The sequence below is a fragment of the Peromyscus eremicus genome, chromosome X, assembly GCF_949786415.1.
Source record: "Peromyscus eremicus chromosome X, PerEre_H2_v1, whole genome shotgun sequence".
Taxonomy (NCBI): domain Eukaryota; kingdom Metazoa; phylum Chordata; class Mammalia; order Rodentia; family Cricetidae; genus Peromyscus; species Peromyscus eremicus.
In genome coordinates this window covers 84,956,824-84,974,555 of record NC_081439.1, presented here as the reverse complement: position 1 = coordinate 84,974,555, position 17,732 = coordinate 84,956,824, and the positions used below count along the sequence as shown (strand labels likewise).

General features: G+C 45.1%; 2 protein-coding genes across 2 annotated transcripts; one reads left to right on the top strand and one right to left on the bottom strand.

Moving 5' to 3' along the window:
* Positions 1-276: 276 nt before the first annotated feature.
* LOC131899594 (late histone H2B.L4-like) lies at positions 277-925 on the bottom strand. Its single transcript, XM_059251101.1, has one exon. It carries the CDS (start codon positions 901-903, stop codon positions 367-369), a length of 537 nt encoding a protein of 178 aa, XP_059107084.1. The 5' UTR covers positions 904-925; the 3' UTR covers positions 277-366.
* A 15,035-nt stretch (positions 926-15,960) lies between these two features.
* Positions 15,961-16,911, top strand: LOC131900118 (N-lysine methyltransferase KMT5A-like). Its single transcript, XM_059251498.1, is given in 1 exon segment — positions 15,961-16,911. A coding segment is annotated over 1 exon segment (936 nt). The 5' UTR covers positions 15,961-15,975.
* Positions 16,912-17,732: the final 821 nt, after the last annotated feature.

Genomic DNA, 17,732 nt, shown 5'->3' with positions numbered 1-17,732 from the left:
CTGTCCTCCAGCATGTCCTGCTCCTCCGTGGCTCCTGGGGACTCCTCTGACTCCACCCTCCTTTCTCTCAGAGTCCACTGTGTCTGGCTGTCCTGCCTTATATTTTCAATAAAATGAAAGAAATGACAAACTACAATCTAAGAAAAATCTACCACTTTGCCGGTGGAACTCCAAATAAATTGGAGGAGTCAGTGTATATTCTAACAAACAACATTTTATTTTTAAAATGAATTGGGGATGCTCAAAGAAGGGGCAGGGGGTGGGGGTGGGCCTTCCTAAGGTCAAATTGAGCTGATGCTACAGCTCTCTTAGAAAAAGTGGTGGCTCTGAAAAGAGCCTTTGGGTTTTGTTGGAAGTCGAAGCCATTCACTTGCTAGAGATGTACCGGACCAGGGCCATGGTGCCTTCAGCCACTGCTTGCTTGCAGATCTTGCCAGGAAGCAGAAGACACACAGCAGTCTGGATCTCTCTAGAGTTGATTGTCGAGCTTTTGTTTTGACGGGCCAGGTTGCTTGCTTCATTAGCGATTCTTTCAAACATATCCTTCACAAATGAATCCAAGATGCTCACGGACTTCTCGGAAAGGGTGAAGCCCACATGGACTCTTCTTAGCACCTTGGGAAAATAAATGGCGAAGCTGTTCCTACAGCGTCTGATGAGGTGGGCAGCTTGGCGCTCATCTTCCTTCATACATTGGCGCTGGAGAAGGCGGAAAGAGCGACGGCATTTCTCTGGCTGCTGCTTCTTCTCTGAGGTGGCTTTTTTAGGCTTTGGGACTTTGACAGCCTCCTTAGATGTATCAGAGCCTTGCTTGTCCACAGCTTTTGACTCCTCCACAGCAGTTGGCTCTTCCACAGCGGCCATAGCGGAGGCACCTGCCAGGGCGACCGAGGAAGTGGCCATGACCGAAGTCAGAAAATGGCAGTTTCTGAGGTGACATACTATGCGCGTGCCATTATGCCATGTGATGAACCAACTCGACATCTGATTGGATAACAAACCTATCAGATCCAATATACATATTGAGTATGATTGGATGGTTCCTCTGCCTGGCAACATGTTACCCAATCAGAATGGGTACTCAATGTGATTCGCTAATCTCCTGATTGGCAACGGGACCCCTGGAGCCCTCTAGTTTCTCTGTGCGAGGAAGATACCCATGGACTCATTATAATATTATAGGATCATGTCAGGTGACTGGCATCACACCATTATGGCTTTGAAAGACACAATCAAAAGAAAAAAATTCTTAAAGTGCACATATTCCAGTTCTGGTGTCTTTCAAGAGCCTGAGTTCAGTAATTCAAGTCTCACAAATTAATCTAAGCAAGTTTGGGCCATTACTCGGTCTTTTTAAAAATAATAATATGTATTTTATTTTTTGAAGTTGTAATTACATCATTCCCTCTCTTCTGTTTCTTCTTCCAACTCCTCCCATGCATTTCCCCCTTCTTTCAAATTCATGGCCTCTTCTTTGTTGTTACACACACAGAGAGACAGAGACAGATAAGGCACTTTATATATGTGTGTCTATATATTCACATATGTATATTTTTATATGTCTATATACATTATATATATTCCTAAATACATATATATATATATATATATTCCTAAACGTGTATTGCGTACGTGCATGTACCAAAATACTTAAATACAAACCGACATGAGTTCAGAGGAAGCTGCCTTCCATATGGAATTTAGTATGTATGAAATTTATTTAGAATACAGGCCTAAGGAAAGGGTAAAGAGACAGAAAGAGGTCAGTGTTGGCAGAAGCAGTTGTGTGTCATTAATGTAGTTCAACAAAAGTCGTCTTTGATCCCAAGCAGAATGCTAAAAGTAACCTGTTCTGCCTTTCTGAAGAACAAATGCCACTGCTCCACTCACCTGGATCAGTCCTGGAGGTGGTCTGTTTGGGAATGTGTGATCTTGGAGAAATCAGCTCTTGGCAGCGCAGGTCATAGCTGAAGGCACTCATAGCTGACCTTTAGCATGGGACTGCTATCTAGCAGCTGAAGCAACAAAGCTTTTCTTGAAGGAGCTTCCTGGAAGTCCAGAGGTCTATCTGTTGTAACTTCATCCTTAAGTGATACTTTGGTTAAGAATACAACTCTAGGAGGATAATTCTTTTCTCTCAAAATGTGTTGTGGCATTCTGCAGTTGACATAGACAGGTATACTGTGAAAAAACTTAACAACTCTACTACCTTCTGGCAGTGTCTGTGTTGTAACTGCCCTGTAGCATTTACTAAATGAGGGATCTAGGTATAAGTTCTAAACTTAATGACATTTTTAGGGGGAAATTATCAACCATTTCTGTTTGACTATTATTTCCCCTTTATCACTTACTTTTCTCCTTTGGTATACCTGTATCATATTTGTATCACTTCCTCTTGCTCTTTTCTCACATGCCTTCACAGTATTCAGCTGAGGTTTGAATTCAATGCCTTGTGGATACTAAGCAAACACTCTACCAACTGCTACATCCCCAGTACTCATGTGCTTTTTTCTATCCCTCAGTTTACTTATCCATGGGATACACCATGCTTGATCATTGTCATCTGTTTATGGTTTTCAAGTCTACACAAGGGTTTCCATTTTTCACAGAGGTAACATTTTCTAAACTCTGAGCATGTTCAGGAAGGCTATTTTGGTATGAGTCTTGCTGGAGCCTGCTGTGGAATAATGCTCTATACACTGTAAAGATTTGTCCCTCGAACTGGTTTAATAAAACGCTGATTGGCCAGTAGCCAGGCAGGAAGTATAGGTGGGGTGACCAAACTAGGAATGCTGGGAAAAGGAAGGGTGGGGTCAGGAGTCAATAGCCAGATACAGAGGAAGCAAGATGAGAATGTAGTACTGTGAAAAGATACCAAACCACGTGGCTAAACATAGATAAGAATTATGGGTTAATTTAAGTGTAAAAGCTTGTTAGTAATAAGCCTGAACTACCAGCTGAACATTTATAATTAATATAAGCCTCTGTGTGGTAATTTGGAAAGCAGCTGCTGGATATTTGGGAGTTGCTGGCAGGACAGAAACTTCTATTTACAAGAGCCTGATTTTAAGATTGGACCTTCCAGACAGAATTTGGCTTGCGTTTGCCATGTTTCCTTCTACAATTAATCAGTCCATTATTTGTTTATGTGTGTGCTTACATGTGTGCATGTGGAGGTCTGAGTTCAAGCTCTAATGTCATTCCTGAGGAGCCATCCACCTTTTTTTTAATTATTTTAATTTATTTGATGTACATTGGTGTTTTGCCGTGTTTAAGCCCAAGGCCTGACACCTGCAGTTCTCTGGTGACAGGAGAGGAAGTAGAAGCTGATTCTAAAATGTAAGAGAAATGTAAGATGGACAGTCCTGCAGCATTATATGCCCACAGGCCTCAAACATGTAGTTCTCTGGTGGCAGGAGAGGACGATAATGTCTGTTTTCAAAAGGTAAGACAGATATAGGATAAACAGCCCATGCCAGTATAAGCCCACAGGACTGATCCATGCACTTCTCTGGTGGCATGAAATGAAGTTAGAAGCTGTTTCTAAAAGGAAAGACAGATATAGCATGGACAGTTCTACCCAATGTAAACCCACAGTCCTCATACATGTGGTTCTCTTGTCACAGGAGCTGAAATTAAAAGCTGTTTCTAAAAGGTAAGACAGATTTAGGACATTTAGACCTGCCACAGTATAAGCCTCACACCTGCAGTTCTCTGGTGGCAGGCAAGGAAGGTAGAAGCTGTGTCTCAAAGGTAAGATAGATATAGAATGGACAGTCTTAGCCCAGTCATAGGCCACATTCCTCACACATGAAGTAGTCTAGTCACAGGAGTAGAGGGTAGAAGCTGTTTCTAAAAGGTAAGACAGATATAGCATATAGTCTGTGTTGATATCCATGACCCATGTTGCCACCAAGGCCACAGGGATGCTCAGTGTCTGGGCTACCATCTGTGGCCATTTTGATATCCAAGGGCTGTGCCACCACTAGGGCCATGTTGATCTAAGTGGCTTGTGCTGCTACTGGAGGAAAACCGACATCTTGGCATGACCTGCTGCTGGGGGCCATGTCTGGGTCCGAGGCCCTGTAGCAGCTAGGGTCTGTGTTTGATGTCCATGGCTTCAGTAACCAGTGAAGGCCATGCAGATGACGAGTATGGTCAGACACCTGAGTCCATGTTGGTGTCTAAGGGCCACGCTGCTGCTGGGGCTATGCTAATCTGGATGGCCTGTGTTGCCACTGGGGGCCATGGTGATGTCCAAGCCTGGGCCATGGCATAGGGCCATGTCTGGGTCCATGGCCTGTACCATGGGTCCTAATAACCACCAAAGGCCATGCAAATACCCAGGGTCTGGGCCATCACCTGAGGTTATGTGGGGACCTGAGGTCATGCTGCAGCTGTGGCCATACAGATCTGAGTAGTCTGCACTGCCACAAGGTGCCATGATGACATCCAGGCCCGGGCTACAACTAGGGGCCATGTCTAGGTCGATGGCCCTACCACAGCCAGGGTCTGTGTTAATAATGTCTATGGCTCCTGATTCCATTGAAGGTCATGCTGATGCCAGGGGTCTGGGCTACCAGATGGACCCATGTTGGTGTTCAAGGGCCATGCTGCTGCAGGAGCCATGCTGATTTGAATGGCCTGCACTGTCACCCTGGGCCATAGTGTTGTCCCAGTCAGGGCTGCTGCTGAGGGCCATGTCTGAGTCTATGGTCCTAAAGCATCCAGGAACTGAGTCGATGTCAGTGGCTCCTAAAACCGTCAAAGGCAGTGCTGATGCCTGGGGTCTGAGCCACCACCTGGGGCCATGTTGGTGTCCGAGGGTCATGCTGCTGTGGGGGACATGCTGATCACAGTGGCCTATGCTGCCATCTGGCGCCATGGTAACATCCCAGCCCTGGCTGTTGCCAAGGACCATGTGTGGGTCCGTGGACCTACTACAGCTGGGGTCTGTGTTGATTTCTGTGGCCCATGGTGCCACCAAAGGCCACACAGACACCTGGGATCTAGGCTATAACCTGTGATCATGTTGGTGCCCAAGGGCCATGTTGCCATTGAGGCCACACTGATCTTAGTGACCTGTACTGTCACCTGGGGCCATGGTGTCATCTAGGCTCAGGTTGCTGCCTAGGGTCATGTCTGGATCCATGGCCCAGCAGCAGCCAGGTCTGAATTGATGTCTGTGGCTCCTATTACCACCAAGGGCTGTGCAGATGTCAAGGATCTGGATAGCCACCTGAGACCATGTTGGCATCTGAGAGCCTTGCTGCCACCAGGGTCATACTGATCTGGGTGGCCTGTGCTGCCACCAGGGCCATGGTGACATCCAGGCCTGAGCTGCTGCCGAGGGCCATATCTGTGTCCACGTTCCTGCTGCAGCTGGGGTCTCTGATGATGTCCATGGCCCATGCTGCCACAGGTCATAGGAGCCATGCATGTTGAAGTCCAAGGGCTGGGCTGAGCCGGCCCCGCCCCTCACTGGTCCCAGGATAGCTGGCCCCGCCCCTCACTGAACACTGCAGCAGGAGAGCTGGCCACATCCCTCATGGTAGAGCTGGCCCATGCACTTGGGAGAGCTGGCCCTGAAGGCACAGGCCTAGAAGAGCTGGCTCTGCACCTCACCTAAGGGGTCCCAGTGGCCCAGACAGACCAGCTCAGCTACCACTCAGACCCACATCCTGGGCCTTGGGTTGGCTCACCCTAACATCTACCCCATCTATCACCTGCTGGAGTGTGTGAAAGGACTGGTCCTGCAGAACAATAACCACAGGATCTCCATGACTCAGGGCATCAGCAGGATATCCAAGAGGAGTTTGGGTGAGGGTCCAGTGATGATGGTGTGCCAGAGGCCTTGAACCTGACCGGTGACTCATTGCAATGAACATTTTGTGGATGGGGCTGATGGAACAAAAGGGTGTAACTGTGTGACACACCACAGCTCCCAATGCCACTAGGATGAATGAATTAGAAGCTGGAAAGACAGAAGAGTGAGGATTTTTTTGTTGTTTTGTTTTGTTTTTAATTGATTTGGGGGGCTTTTCTTTTGCGGAAATGCTGCAAGGGTGAGGGGAGGATATGGAGGGACTGAGAGGTGAGCAGGATTGGGGTGCATGATGTGACTTTCCCAAGGAATCAAAAACAATTATGTTATAAAAAATCTAAATGAAAATTAAGTATTTGAAAAAAAGTTTAATATATTTGCCATTGGGGAAATTCAAATTATAACGACTCTGAGATTCTATCTTATCCAAATCAGATTGGTTATCTTCAAGGAAAAAAATAACTAGAATTCTGATGAGACTGTGGCTAAAGAGGAAACTTTGTTACTGCTGGTGTAAATGTAAACTGGTACTGCTGCTACGGAAATCAGTATGGAAATTCATCACACACATATGCACAACACACACACACACACACACACACACACACACACACACACACACACCCCTAAACTAGAACTACACATGATCCAGCTATGCCTTCTTGGGTATATACCTGAAAGACTCCAAGAGATACTCGCCTACCCATGTTTATTGCTGTAATGTTCAAAATAGCTAGGCAATGCAACCAGCCTAGGTGTCCATCAACAGATGAATGGATAATGAAAATGTATGCATGTATGTAAATGTTATTTAATTCAGTCATAGAGAAAAGGTAAATCAACACATCTGTAGGAAAATGGGTGGAACTATACATCATTATGTTAAGGGAAAGAAGCTAAAATCAGAAACACAAATACTGTGTGTTTTATATGCCCAGCATAGATTTGAAATTATGTAAAAGTGTTTGTATTTATATATTATGTGTGAGTATGGGTGGTCATGTAACTAAGAAAGAGATCATGAGAGGAGTAGGAGACAGAGAGCATGGGGGAAGGAAATGATTAAGAACAAAGCACAATAGCACTTATGTATAAAAATGCTTAAATGAAGCCTATTAATTTATATGCCTACCTAAAAAATTAACTGAAAAACAAAGAAAAAAGTGAAGACCAGTCATTCTAGAGAGAAAAGTACACAAAGGTCTCAGGAGTCCATTAATTTCTCCTAGTTTACAGATAAAACTGAATATTTTAATCATATTTATTATAGTTTTATCAAGTACATTTTCATGAGTGCAATTGAAAGCGATTCATAGTTTTTATTCCAAATGTTGTAAGAATGAGAAATTGGAGGGTACAGTAGCTAAGAATATGAATGAGGGCCAGGCCTGCTATCATATACCTTGAAACGATCCACCCAAGATAGTTCTTAACCACCACACTGATTAAACCAGTTCAAAGTGTTGCGTCCTTTTATTAATGGCCAGACTGATGGCAGGCTCATGCCTCTGTAAAGTCTCTTGGTGACCAAGCTCAGGGTTAAGTGTTTTAAAAGACAAAACCACAATTACGTCAGTGCTCTGAGGGAAAGGGACACATTAGGGAGGGATTTGCTTTTTTGCAAAATCTCAGCAGTATTTTTTTTTATTTCCACTTCCTTCTAGTTATTTTAGTTTTATGTTTAAGCTGCCCAAACATCAACTATTTTGGTTAATATATCTGGACCATGGTCAGGGTCATGGACAGTCCCCAAAGTGTTACCAAGGCAGTTGTAGCTGTTGGGGGGTGGAAGGATGAGACGTTTTTAGGCAGACACAAAATAAAGTTGGAACAAAATAGTGTTTGCCTTAGTCATTTCACTCCCCATTTCTCTAGTTATTTTGAAATCTTTTTTTTTTTTGATCTTAGCTAAGGAATAAATACTCAGTACCATCAGTAGCTTAACTGAGGCAAGTCTTTGTCTGGTGAACTTTAAAAGGCAATTTGCTATACAAGGTCCCACAACAAGTCCTATAAAGAGGAGGAGCAAGGGGCCAGCCAGGCCAGAGTGGAGGATTCTGAGTCACAGGTTCCAATCAAACGTTTTATGGTACTAGGAATTATTTGGCTCAAGCTCCTGCGGTCCCTTATCTAAATCAACTAACCTTCTGTAAGGTCTCTTTGCTAAGTGCTGACTTGTTAGCAACACACCTCACCTCCTGTCACAAAAAGACCTCTCAGGAACATGAAAACCAAATCTAAGCCTGGCTGGTTTGGGGGACCTGCTTCTGCCAAGAACTCTACCTGGGCATGGAGCGTATCACTAGAGAACTGAAGGCGTCTAATGTCTGCACCTAGCTGATGATTCATCTGTTGTAAGCCCATTTCTCTTCTTATCAGAACCATAGCACTCAATGCAGCAGTGCCTACCACCCCCATTCCTAGCAACACTGGGCCAAGGAGAGGGGTTGCACTCCTGTATCACTGGTGGGGCAGCCCAAAGGGGAAGAAAAGGTGCCCTCCTCTGGTCCTGAATAAGCGCACACTTGGGGGAGTACATGCACAGCCATACATAAAACAGAATATTATTACAGATGTTCTGAGGTCACATTGTCAATGAGACTAGTGGGACTGGCAAACCAAGTTCCAGTGGAAGTGAAATAAGTTTCTATGTTCAGAATAATCATGAGCCTCATATAACACGAGACAAGAGGCAGAAAGGGGAGAATTAGCAAGGAGGTAATTTGCAGTGACAAGACATGAGTGTAGAGGGCAAAAACATCTTTGTGTACACATAAGCACAGGAAAGCCCGCAAAGTGAAACACAATTTATCTCTTCAATGATGTGAGATGCTTAGCTGTTCCTCCTGGAATGCTCGGAAAGGAGATAGTTTACAACCTGGTGATCCTTTGCTCTCCGATGAGCCAGGCTCTGCCCGTATCTCCCAGAATTTGTTTTACTTATTCCAGACCCTTTCCCCCTAAATTTGAATATTTCTTCTAGGCCATAAAACTCATCCTTGAGAGAGATATCATTTGTACTTTACAATAGCCTAAGTGACTTCTATATTATTTTAGAGACAAGCCAAATCCTGACTCCCACAGGGATTGTGTTTACCACAGTCATTCTCCCTAAACCCTGCTCTTAAACATTGTTTCTTTTTTTAAAATTTTTTATTATTAAAGTTTTTATTCATTTTGCATACCAACCACAGATCCCTTTTTCATCCTTCCCCCCACTTCCCCCAGCCTTCCCCCTCCAAACCACCCCCCATCTCTTCCTCCAAAAAGATAAGGCCTCCCATGGTGAGTCAGCAAAGCCTGGTACATTCAGTTGAGGCAAGTCCAAGCCCCTCCACCTGCCTCAAGGCTGTGCAAGGTGTCCCACCATAGGTAATGGGCTCCAAAAAGCCAGTTCATGTACCAGGGATAGATCCTGATCCTACTGCCAGGGGGTCCCTTAAGCAGATCAAGCAGGCTGTCTTGATATGCAGAGGGCCTAGTCCTGTCCCATGGAGGCTTCATAGCTGTTGGTCTAAAGTTCATGAGTTCCCACTAGCTTGGTTTGGTTGTCTCTGTAGATTTCCCCATCATAATCTTGGTGCCCCTTGCTCACAGAATCCCTCTTCTCTCTCTTTGACTGGACTCCCAGAGTTCGCCTGGTGTTAAGCATTGCTTCTAAGTCAAAAGCTTCAGCGTAACTACGTCTTAAGTTTTGTTGTACTCACGGGACTGAGTTAATTGTTATTTAAAATTTTTTTTTTCAAAATTATACTGTGCTTTTAAATGTGGCTAAAATAAATGAACTGGTGTCAGATTCTCAAAGACCTAAATCAAACTGAACCAAGCTTCATTCTTGTCTCTTCATGGATCATTTCCTGCCTGCTATAAAGCTTGCAGGGGGGCTGGAGAGATGGCTCAGAGGTTAAGAGCACTGACTGCTCTTCCAGAGGTCCTGAGTTCAATTCCCAGCAACCACATGGTGGCTCACAACCATCTGTAATGAGATCTGGTGCCCTCTTCTGGCCTGCAGGCCCACATGCAGGCAGAACACTGTATGCATAATAAATAAATAAATCTTAAAAAAGAAAGAAAGAAAGAAAGAAAGAAAGAAAGAAAGAAAGAAAGAAAGAAAGAAAGAAAGAAAGAAAGAAAGAAAGAAAGAAAGCAAGCTTGCAGGGACTCCACACACACACAGCCCCTGCCCCCCAGACCTGAGATGTTTCCATAATGGGCATTTCTGGGGACAGACAAGCAGACCAGTTGGAGGATGCAGTTATTCCCAATACAGTAAGGAAGTCTGGCTTTTAAACAAGTCCAGCAGTCTTGTGCCACCTCAGGCTGTATGTAATTTAGGAAGTGGTGCATTTCCTGAAGTATAATAAAAGGTCAGTTCAGGAGTGGAGTTAATTAACATATATCCAGGGGTGGTAAAAGCTCCCAAAGGAGCTCTTGGCTCCAGGTTACTTTGAGGGGGAGGAGGAGGAAGAGGAGAAGAACAAAGGAGAAGGAGGAGGAGAGACCAGAGGCTTTTCCAATTGGGCTATCAGGCTAATAGGGTAGAGGGGGTGTCTAATATAGCCTGCTTTGGATGGTAAACAGAGCCCCCCAATCATGCCTAGTTGAATATAATCTTATACACCACGAGGAACCAACAACCCAAGAAAAATATAGAAGGTTGTTTACTTGTAGGTACACAGGATTACTAGTTGCAGGGTTGGAGCAAACCTCGTAGGTGTCCTCCATAAAGAAATGCGGTTTCATTTGGGACCCCTAAACACATGGCAATGGCTGTATATATCCATTTGGGACAGAAGTATTCCTCTTCTTGGTTACATTGTGACCTTTTGTTTGGGGCTCTTTTTTTTTTAAATCCTCTTCCTGTTTACAGGAACATATGTAAAATTCTGTCTTTTTTTTTTAACACTTAAACAATTGTGTGTTGTTGTGCCCTGGGCACGAGACCCCCAAAGAGACCACAGGGACCTCAAGCCATCCAACACAGTAGAGGCTGGAGGAGGTGCCTGCCCCACTGCGAGCTCAGTTTTTAAAGGCAAAAACCATAAGTTTACATCATTTAGGGGTGCTAGTATGGGTACAATTCTGATTGGCTCAAGTTTTAGGGGCTTCAGAATTTCTATGTTATCTTACTTTGTAGTTTTAACCGGTTGTTTGTCAAACTTTGTAGACTACCTCCTGCATTGGGGCATTCTATGGTTAATCAATTGCTACCTGATAGTCTTTCAATCATCCTGACTTTGTACCTTTGACCATCTCTGGCCTTGGGGCATTCAATGGTTAATCAGTTGTTACCAGATGGCTCTTCAAACATCCTGAGTTTGTCCTATGTCAGCAGCTCTGAGAATTTTGAAACTCAGGCCTGTTTCAAGCTGGGGTGAGGGGCTTGCTTGAAATGGGGGTGCTTTGGTTCTTCAGTGTGATGCTAGAAGACGTTTCTCCCAAGCCTGTCAGCAGGTAACCTCCAGCCTTATCAGTGGGAAGGTTTAAGAGTTTCATGAGATCAGTCTTTAATATGGGCTTATTTGACCCTTCAGTCTGGTTAGCTTCTGCCAGCACTTTTCAGTGTGAAAGCACGTGAGATTGAAGGAATAAGTAGACGGCCTACCCACACTAAGAGGGAATATATAAACAAATAGGAGTTCAATTTACAAGAGAGTCTTAGCTGGAGTGTATGTTGGGGGTGAGACAATTACTTTCTGGTCCTGGTCTGGAACAGGTTTGGCATGGGAGTAATGAAGACAGGTGTGAATCCAGTTAACGGTGACTGAACTCAGCCTAGTATGAGGTACTTTCCAAGCAGTTGTCAGTCCTTCTTTCTGAAACTTCTTGTGTGTAGTCCTGGATCAGTATGAATGACAGGGCACCAAGGAGGGAACTGGAAGGATATCTCAAACCCTAGACCGGACTGCAATCTGGACCTTTTGGAGAGACTGGGGATACTGTGAAAGAAACTAATTCGTAATCTCCTCAATGATATGGTCTCTTAAATAGGGCAACAAGGAGGGTGGCCTTCGAAATAGAATCTCATCGGGTGAATCCTGCTTTGTGAGGGGTGCATCTTGCCCTAAGAAGGGTCAGGAGTAAAAGGTCAGACCAATTTTCACTGGTTTCCAAAATGTATTTAGAGAGGGTTCATACATTTGACCTTCCCAGAGCTCTGAGGTTGGTAGGCACAGTGGAGATTCCAGGTTGTGTTTACGGCCTACTGACTATTTGAGCTATAAATGAGGTAAAAGCAGATCCACTATGATCCAATTGACAGGGCAGCCCCAACCTAGGAATAATCTCATGTAAGAGTCTTGACCACTGTCAGAAAAGTCTCCCTCCAGGTAGCAAAGGCTTTTTATTCATCCTGAGGTGTTCACAAACACTAACACGAGGAAGTGTTGTCTCTGTGAAGCCAACTTCCCATTTCTCACCAGGGGCTAGTTCCCTCAGCTTAATGATGGGGACTCTTTTGCCCCTTGCCACTGGGTAGGTACTGCTGCCCTGGCTCTCCTGATTCTGTTGATGACAAGATTGTTTCCATTGGTTTAAAAAAAATCAGCCTCTGCTTCAGGCAGGGGAGTCCCCTGGAGGTCTGGGCAAGTAGCCTGAGAAATGTCCAGCAAGTCCTCGAGGTTATTGTCAGGCATCAATATTGCAGGGTTGAGACTCTGTCCAGAAGCAAAAGTGAGATGGGGCTGATCGAGCAACCAACTGTGATATTGAGTGATGTAGGCATTTGACACCCACTGACCATTTGCCTCTCTTAGGAGGGTTTTCACGGCATGGGGGGAACTGTTAGAGTCAGGTCCTGGCTCAGAGTAAGTTTGTCAGCTTTCGTTACCAGGATAGCAGTTGTGACTATGGCACAAAAACAAGATGGCCAGTCAGAGGCCACCAGGTCCAGATGCTTAGACAGACACACTATGGGCCTCCACCAAGGTTCCAGGGTCTGCGTCAACATGTCCTTTGCAATACCCTGAGTCTCATGGATGTAAAAGTGGAAGAGTTTAGTGACATCAAGTAGGGCCAAAGCTAGGGCTTGGGTTAGAGCCCGCTTTAGTTCCAGGAAAGCTTGTTCCTCTGTTTCAGTCCACTTCAAAGTCTGGTCTCCAACCGTGGCAGAATAAGTAAGCTGGGCTATTTCTGCAAACCCAGGAATCCAGAGCCCGCAATTTCCTGCCACCCCAAGAATTCTCATACCTGCTTCTTGGTTTGGGGATTGGAGATCTGGAGGACTGCTTTCTTCTGGGCAGCACGGGGAATTCTCCTACCTTGAGCTAGCTTGTATCCCAGAGAGGAGACTTTTGTTCAGCTGAACTGGGCCTTTTCATGGAGACATGCTATTCCAATGTCTGGAGCAGCTGTAGCAAGTCCTTTGTGTCTTTAATATGGCAGTGTTGGATACTGCCAGAAAATATCATCTATATATTAGGGTAGAGTTTAATCAGGGTGTGACACCCTGAATCCTGTAAGTCTTTTTGTAATGCCTCCCCAAAGAGTCTAGGGGAATTTTTAAACCCTTGGGGTAGTCATATTCATGTTAGCTGGCTAGTCTCATTGGACACTTGATCAGCCCATTCAAAGGCAAATATAGGCTGGCTCCCTGGCACAGGGAGAATGAAAGAAAGCATCCTCAAGGTCTAGAACCCTATAGACCTCTTGGTCTGACAGGAGGAGACTGAGCAAAATGTATGTATTTAGACCAGTAAAATGAATGATTTCAGTCTGTTTATTTCCCTCACAGAGATCTTGGGCTGGCCAATAGTCTGAGGACCCTAGCTTGTAGACAGACAAGAAAGGCATATTCCAAGCCAACTGGAATAGAGGTAAGGATGCTAGCTTCCAACAGACTCTTGATATGGGGAGCAATTCCTAGTCTAGCCTTTTGGTTCATGGGATATTTCTAGGCCCTCATTTGTGGTGTGCCCTCAAGCCTGGGGGATGTCTCAGCTCATACTTTAGGAAACGGTTGTTGCAAGTCCTGGAACAGGGTCCCTGGGTATGGGTTTGTTTCTGCTGTGAAGTCTGGAAGAGCTAGGAAATATTATTCGGACAGAGGGCAGTTAAGCTGAATTGGCAGTCATGTGCAAAGGAAATTTCAGTTTCTTGAGCACTAAAGGGGTTGATGGTGACTAGTTTTAGAAGATCTCTGCATAGAAGGGGGAAAAGACAATCTAGGACAACTAGGAAGGAGTGAATCACCTGTTTGTGGACCAGGCTGACCATTCTTTAAGGCCCTTAATTGTGTCTGTGGATTCCTGTACTGCCATCTTTTTATCGGTAACTGGCCCCACTGGAGATTTTAAAATGGAAATCTCTGCCCCAGTGTATACCAAAATCTTAATTGGGTAGCCTCTTATTGATAGAATGACCAAGGACTCTTGGGGACCTAAGAGAGCAGAGCCCTGGCCTCTTTATTCTGACTCACTCTACATCTCCCTTGTGGTGGGGAGGGTCATTGCTTTCCACAATAGCTTGAACATTCATTTCTCCAGTATCCCTTTTCCATTACAGTGAGCACATTGATTCCTTTCCAATAGGACCTTCCCCATCTTCTCCTTTTTTTTTTTTTTTTTTTTTTGTTTTTGTTTTTGTTTTTTAGATCTCTCCCTTGGACACAAGCAGTAGGGAGCTCAGGGAAAACTGGAAAGCAGCCAGCATAATCTTAGCCTGTCTGAATGTGTGGCTCAATCAGCAGCAAATGCAGCTTGCTTTTGTTTTTAAGTGTCTCGGTTATCGTAAACCCTTGGGCCACTCGGATGGGCTGGGAGCTATTCACCTCTGAAAATCCCTCTAGTTTTTGTAGTTTTTGCTGCTATCCATCCAGGGTTGAGTGGGTGACAAAAGCCAAATTTAATGCCTTAGCATTTTCCTGAGCCAATGGATGTAATTGTGTAAATTCAGAAAGCTTCTTGTAATCACCCGAGAAAGGCTGTGGGAGACTCTTTGGAGCCTGGTGATCCTCGGTAGTCTTAGACAAACTAATGGGTTTTGAGTTGCACCCCGAATTCCATTCAAAAGTTACCAGTGAAAAGTGTCTACCTCCTAGGAACCTGTGTACCTCTGGTCCCAATCAGGATGCTTGGATGGGAAAGCTGCCTCAAAAACGAGTAGCTCTTCTGCATCAGTGGCTGAGGTTAAAAAAAAAAGCCCTTCTTGTCTTTCCCCCAATGTTTTCTGACCTCTGAAGCCAACAGAGTCAGAATGAACTGCTGGCAGTCAACCCAGTTAGGACAATGGGTATGGAGAACAGATTCCAGGAGGACAGTTAGGGCTTGGAGTTCATCAGGTAAACGGGGGTGGGGTCTGGCTTTTCCAGTTATACAGACATGAAGCAGAAAAATGAACATATATCAGGAAAATGTAACCACCTTCCTCTAGGTCATTGCTCCCTGTCCCAGGAGGGAGCAGGGCCTCTCGCAACAGAAAGACAGAGGCCTGATTCTGAGTTGGGTTAAGAGCATGGTGGGTCAACAAACAGGAAGCCAAATTATAGTGTTTGTTTGTTTGTTTGTTTGTTTAACTCTTTGGAGGCCCACCACCCAGCTCCAAAATAAATACATAGAGACTTATTCTTACTTATGATCAAGCCTTAGCTTGGCTTGTTTCTAGCCCCAGCTTTTCTAACTTAAATCATCCCATTTCTCTTTAACTACATTCGGACTCTGGGCTTTTTAACCTTTCTTTAGTCTGTATCTCTTTCTTTCCTTGTTACTCTGTGGCTGGCTGTGTGGCTGTGTGGCTGTGTGGCTGTGTGGCTGTGTGGCTGTGTGGCTGTGTGGCTGACCCCTGGCATCCTCCTCTTCTTATCCTTTTCTTGCTCTTCTTCTATTTCCAAGCCTAGATTTCTCCTCCTCTTTATTCTCTTTGCCTGCCAGCCCTACCTATCCTTTCTCCTGTCTTCCTATTGGTCAGTTCAGCTCCTTATTAGACCAATCAGGTGTTTTAAACAGGCAAAGTAACACAGCTTTACAGTTAAACAAATGAAGCATAGAAGAATACAACACCCGGCTCGCTCTGGGCTGCACCACGGACTGGCCCCCTGCTACAGGCCACGGGCAAGCAGGGTGCTGTGGGGCGCTGCGGCCCCTTCCAGGCAGCACTGGTGGCCGCAGCGCTGGTGGCCGGGCCACAGTGAGGGCAAGGGCTCCAGCTGTGCCACCATGGGCCTAGCTGGGCTTCAGGAGAATGTGTTTACTGTGCAGTCAAAGATCTATGCCTACATGAGTCCGAACAAATGCTCAGGAAGGCGCTTCCTCTCTTCAGGAAGAGACTCAGTTGCACATCACGAGGTCAAATGCCAGGGGAAGCCATTAGCGGGAATCTACAGGAAGCAAGAAGAGAAAAGAAATGCTGGGAATACGATCCAAAGCTCCATGAAGTTCGATGAACAGAAGATCCAAGATGCTGGGAGAGGTCCCCTGGCACCTTTTCCAAACCAAAAATCTGAAGCAGCGGAACCTCCAAAAACTCCACCCCTGTTGTGTGATCCTACCAATACAGTGGTTGCCAAGCAGGCCCTGAAAAAGCCCCTCAAGGGCAAGCAGGCCCCTCGGAAAAAGTCTCAAGAGAAAACACAGCAGAATAGAAAACTCACAGATTTCTACCCGGTGCAAAGGAGCTCCAGGAAGAGCAAAGCTGAGCCGCAGTCCAAAGAAATGAAAAAAAAAAAAAAAAAACTGATTAGCTGATTGAAAGTCGAAAGGAAGAAGGCATGAAAGATTGATCTCATTGATGAAAAAGGCAGGGGTGTGATTGCCACCAAGCAGTTCTCCCGGGGAGACTTTGTGGTCGAATACCAGGGGGACCTCATTGACATCACCGATGCTAAGAAGAAGGAGGCTCGGTATGCACAAGACCCCTCCACAGGCTGCTACATGTACTATTTTCAATATCTGAACAAAACCTACTGTGTGGATGCCACTCGAGAAACAAATCGCCTGGGGAGACTGATCAATCACAGTAAGTGTGGGAATTGCCAAACTAAGCTACATGACATCAGTGGCGTGCCTCACCTCATCCTCATCGCCTCCAGAGACATTGCAGTTGGGGAGGGGCTGCTGTACGACAATGGCGACCGTGGCAAGCTGAAGTATTAACCATGTGGCCTCCCAGCCTCCCTGCCACCCTGCCACCTTCAAAGGACAAAATGCCCTCAAAGGGAAATGATTTCTTTTACACACACTTACTCTTAGCTAATTACTTCAAATGTTTTTAAAAAGTATATTGAAGATGCCTTTTCATGTAATATCTAAATATCTGTTACAGACTTCCAAGGTGGACTTGAACAGATGGCCTTATATTAACAAAACTTTTATATTCTAGTTGTTTTTCTACCTTTTTGCATACAAGTTGAAGGTTTGTGCTTCCCGCCAGCGCAGTCTAAGACTCAGCACAGGTTTTAGAGAATGGAGTCGAACGTGAACTAGGAAGCCAGGCTCTGCCCAAGATGAAAGGCAGGACTCCTCTGCACCTGACGTCCAAGGACAGGTGGGTGCGAGGGTGCTGCCACCCCCCCACACACAGCCTGGATGGGATATCTCCAAGCTCTTGTTCTCTTCAGCATCTTGACAGGCATACACATTGACGTGTATGAATATTTTTTAACAAAAGTTTCGCGGTAAACTAGTCTTTCCCTTTGCTTTCTCCAAAGCCTACTGAGCTCAGGGCTTGGAGGCCCAGCCGGGAACAGATCTCTTCCACAAGCTTTTCCAGGCACCTCGAAGCATCAGGGTGGGCAGTCAGACTAGAGGCAGGCCGGGAAAAGCACTGCTCTCCTGCCCTCTCCTTGAAACTGCATTAAATTCTTTATAGAAATGTGAACACTGAATTTATTTAAAAATAATAAACTAAAACATTTTTAAAATCAAAAATAAAAAAGTGGAAAAGAAAACAACTTATATGTATATAGGATTAGAAG

What these genes read in the sequence shown, in the direction of transcription:
- LOC131899594 (XM_059251101.1), bottom strand. Translation starts at nt 903, where the DNA reads ATGGCCACTTCCTCGGTCGCCCTGGCAGGTGCCTCCGCTATGGCCGCT.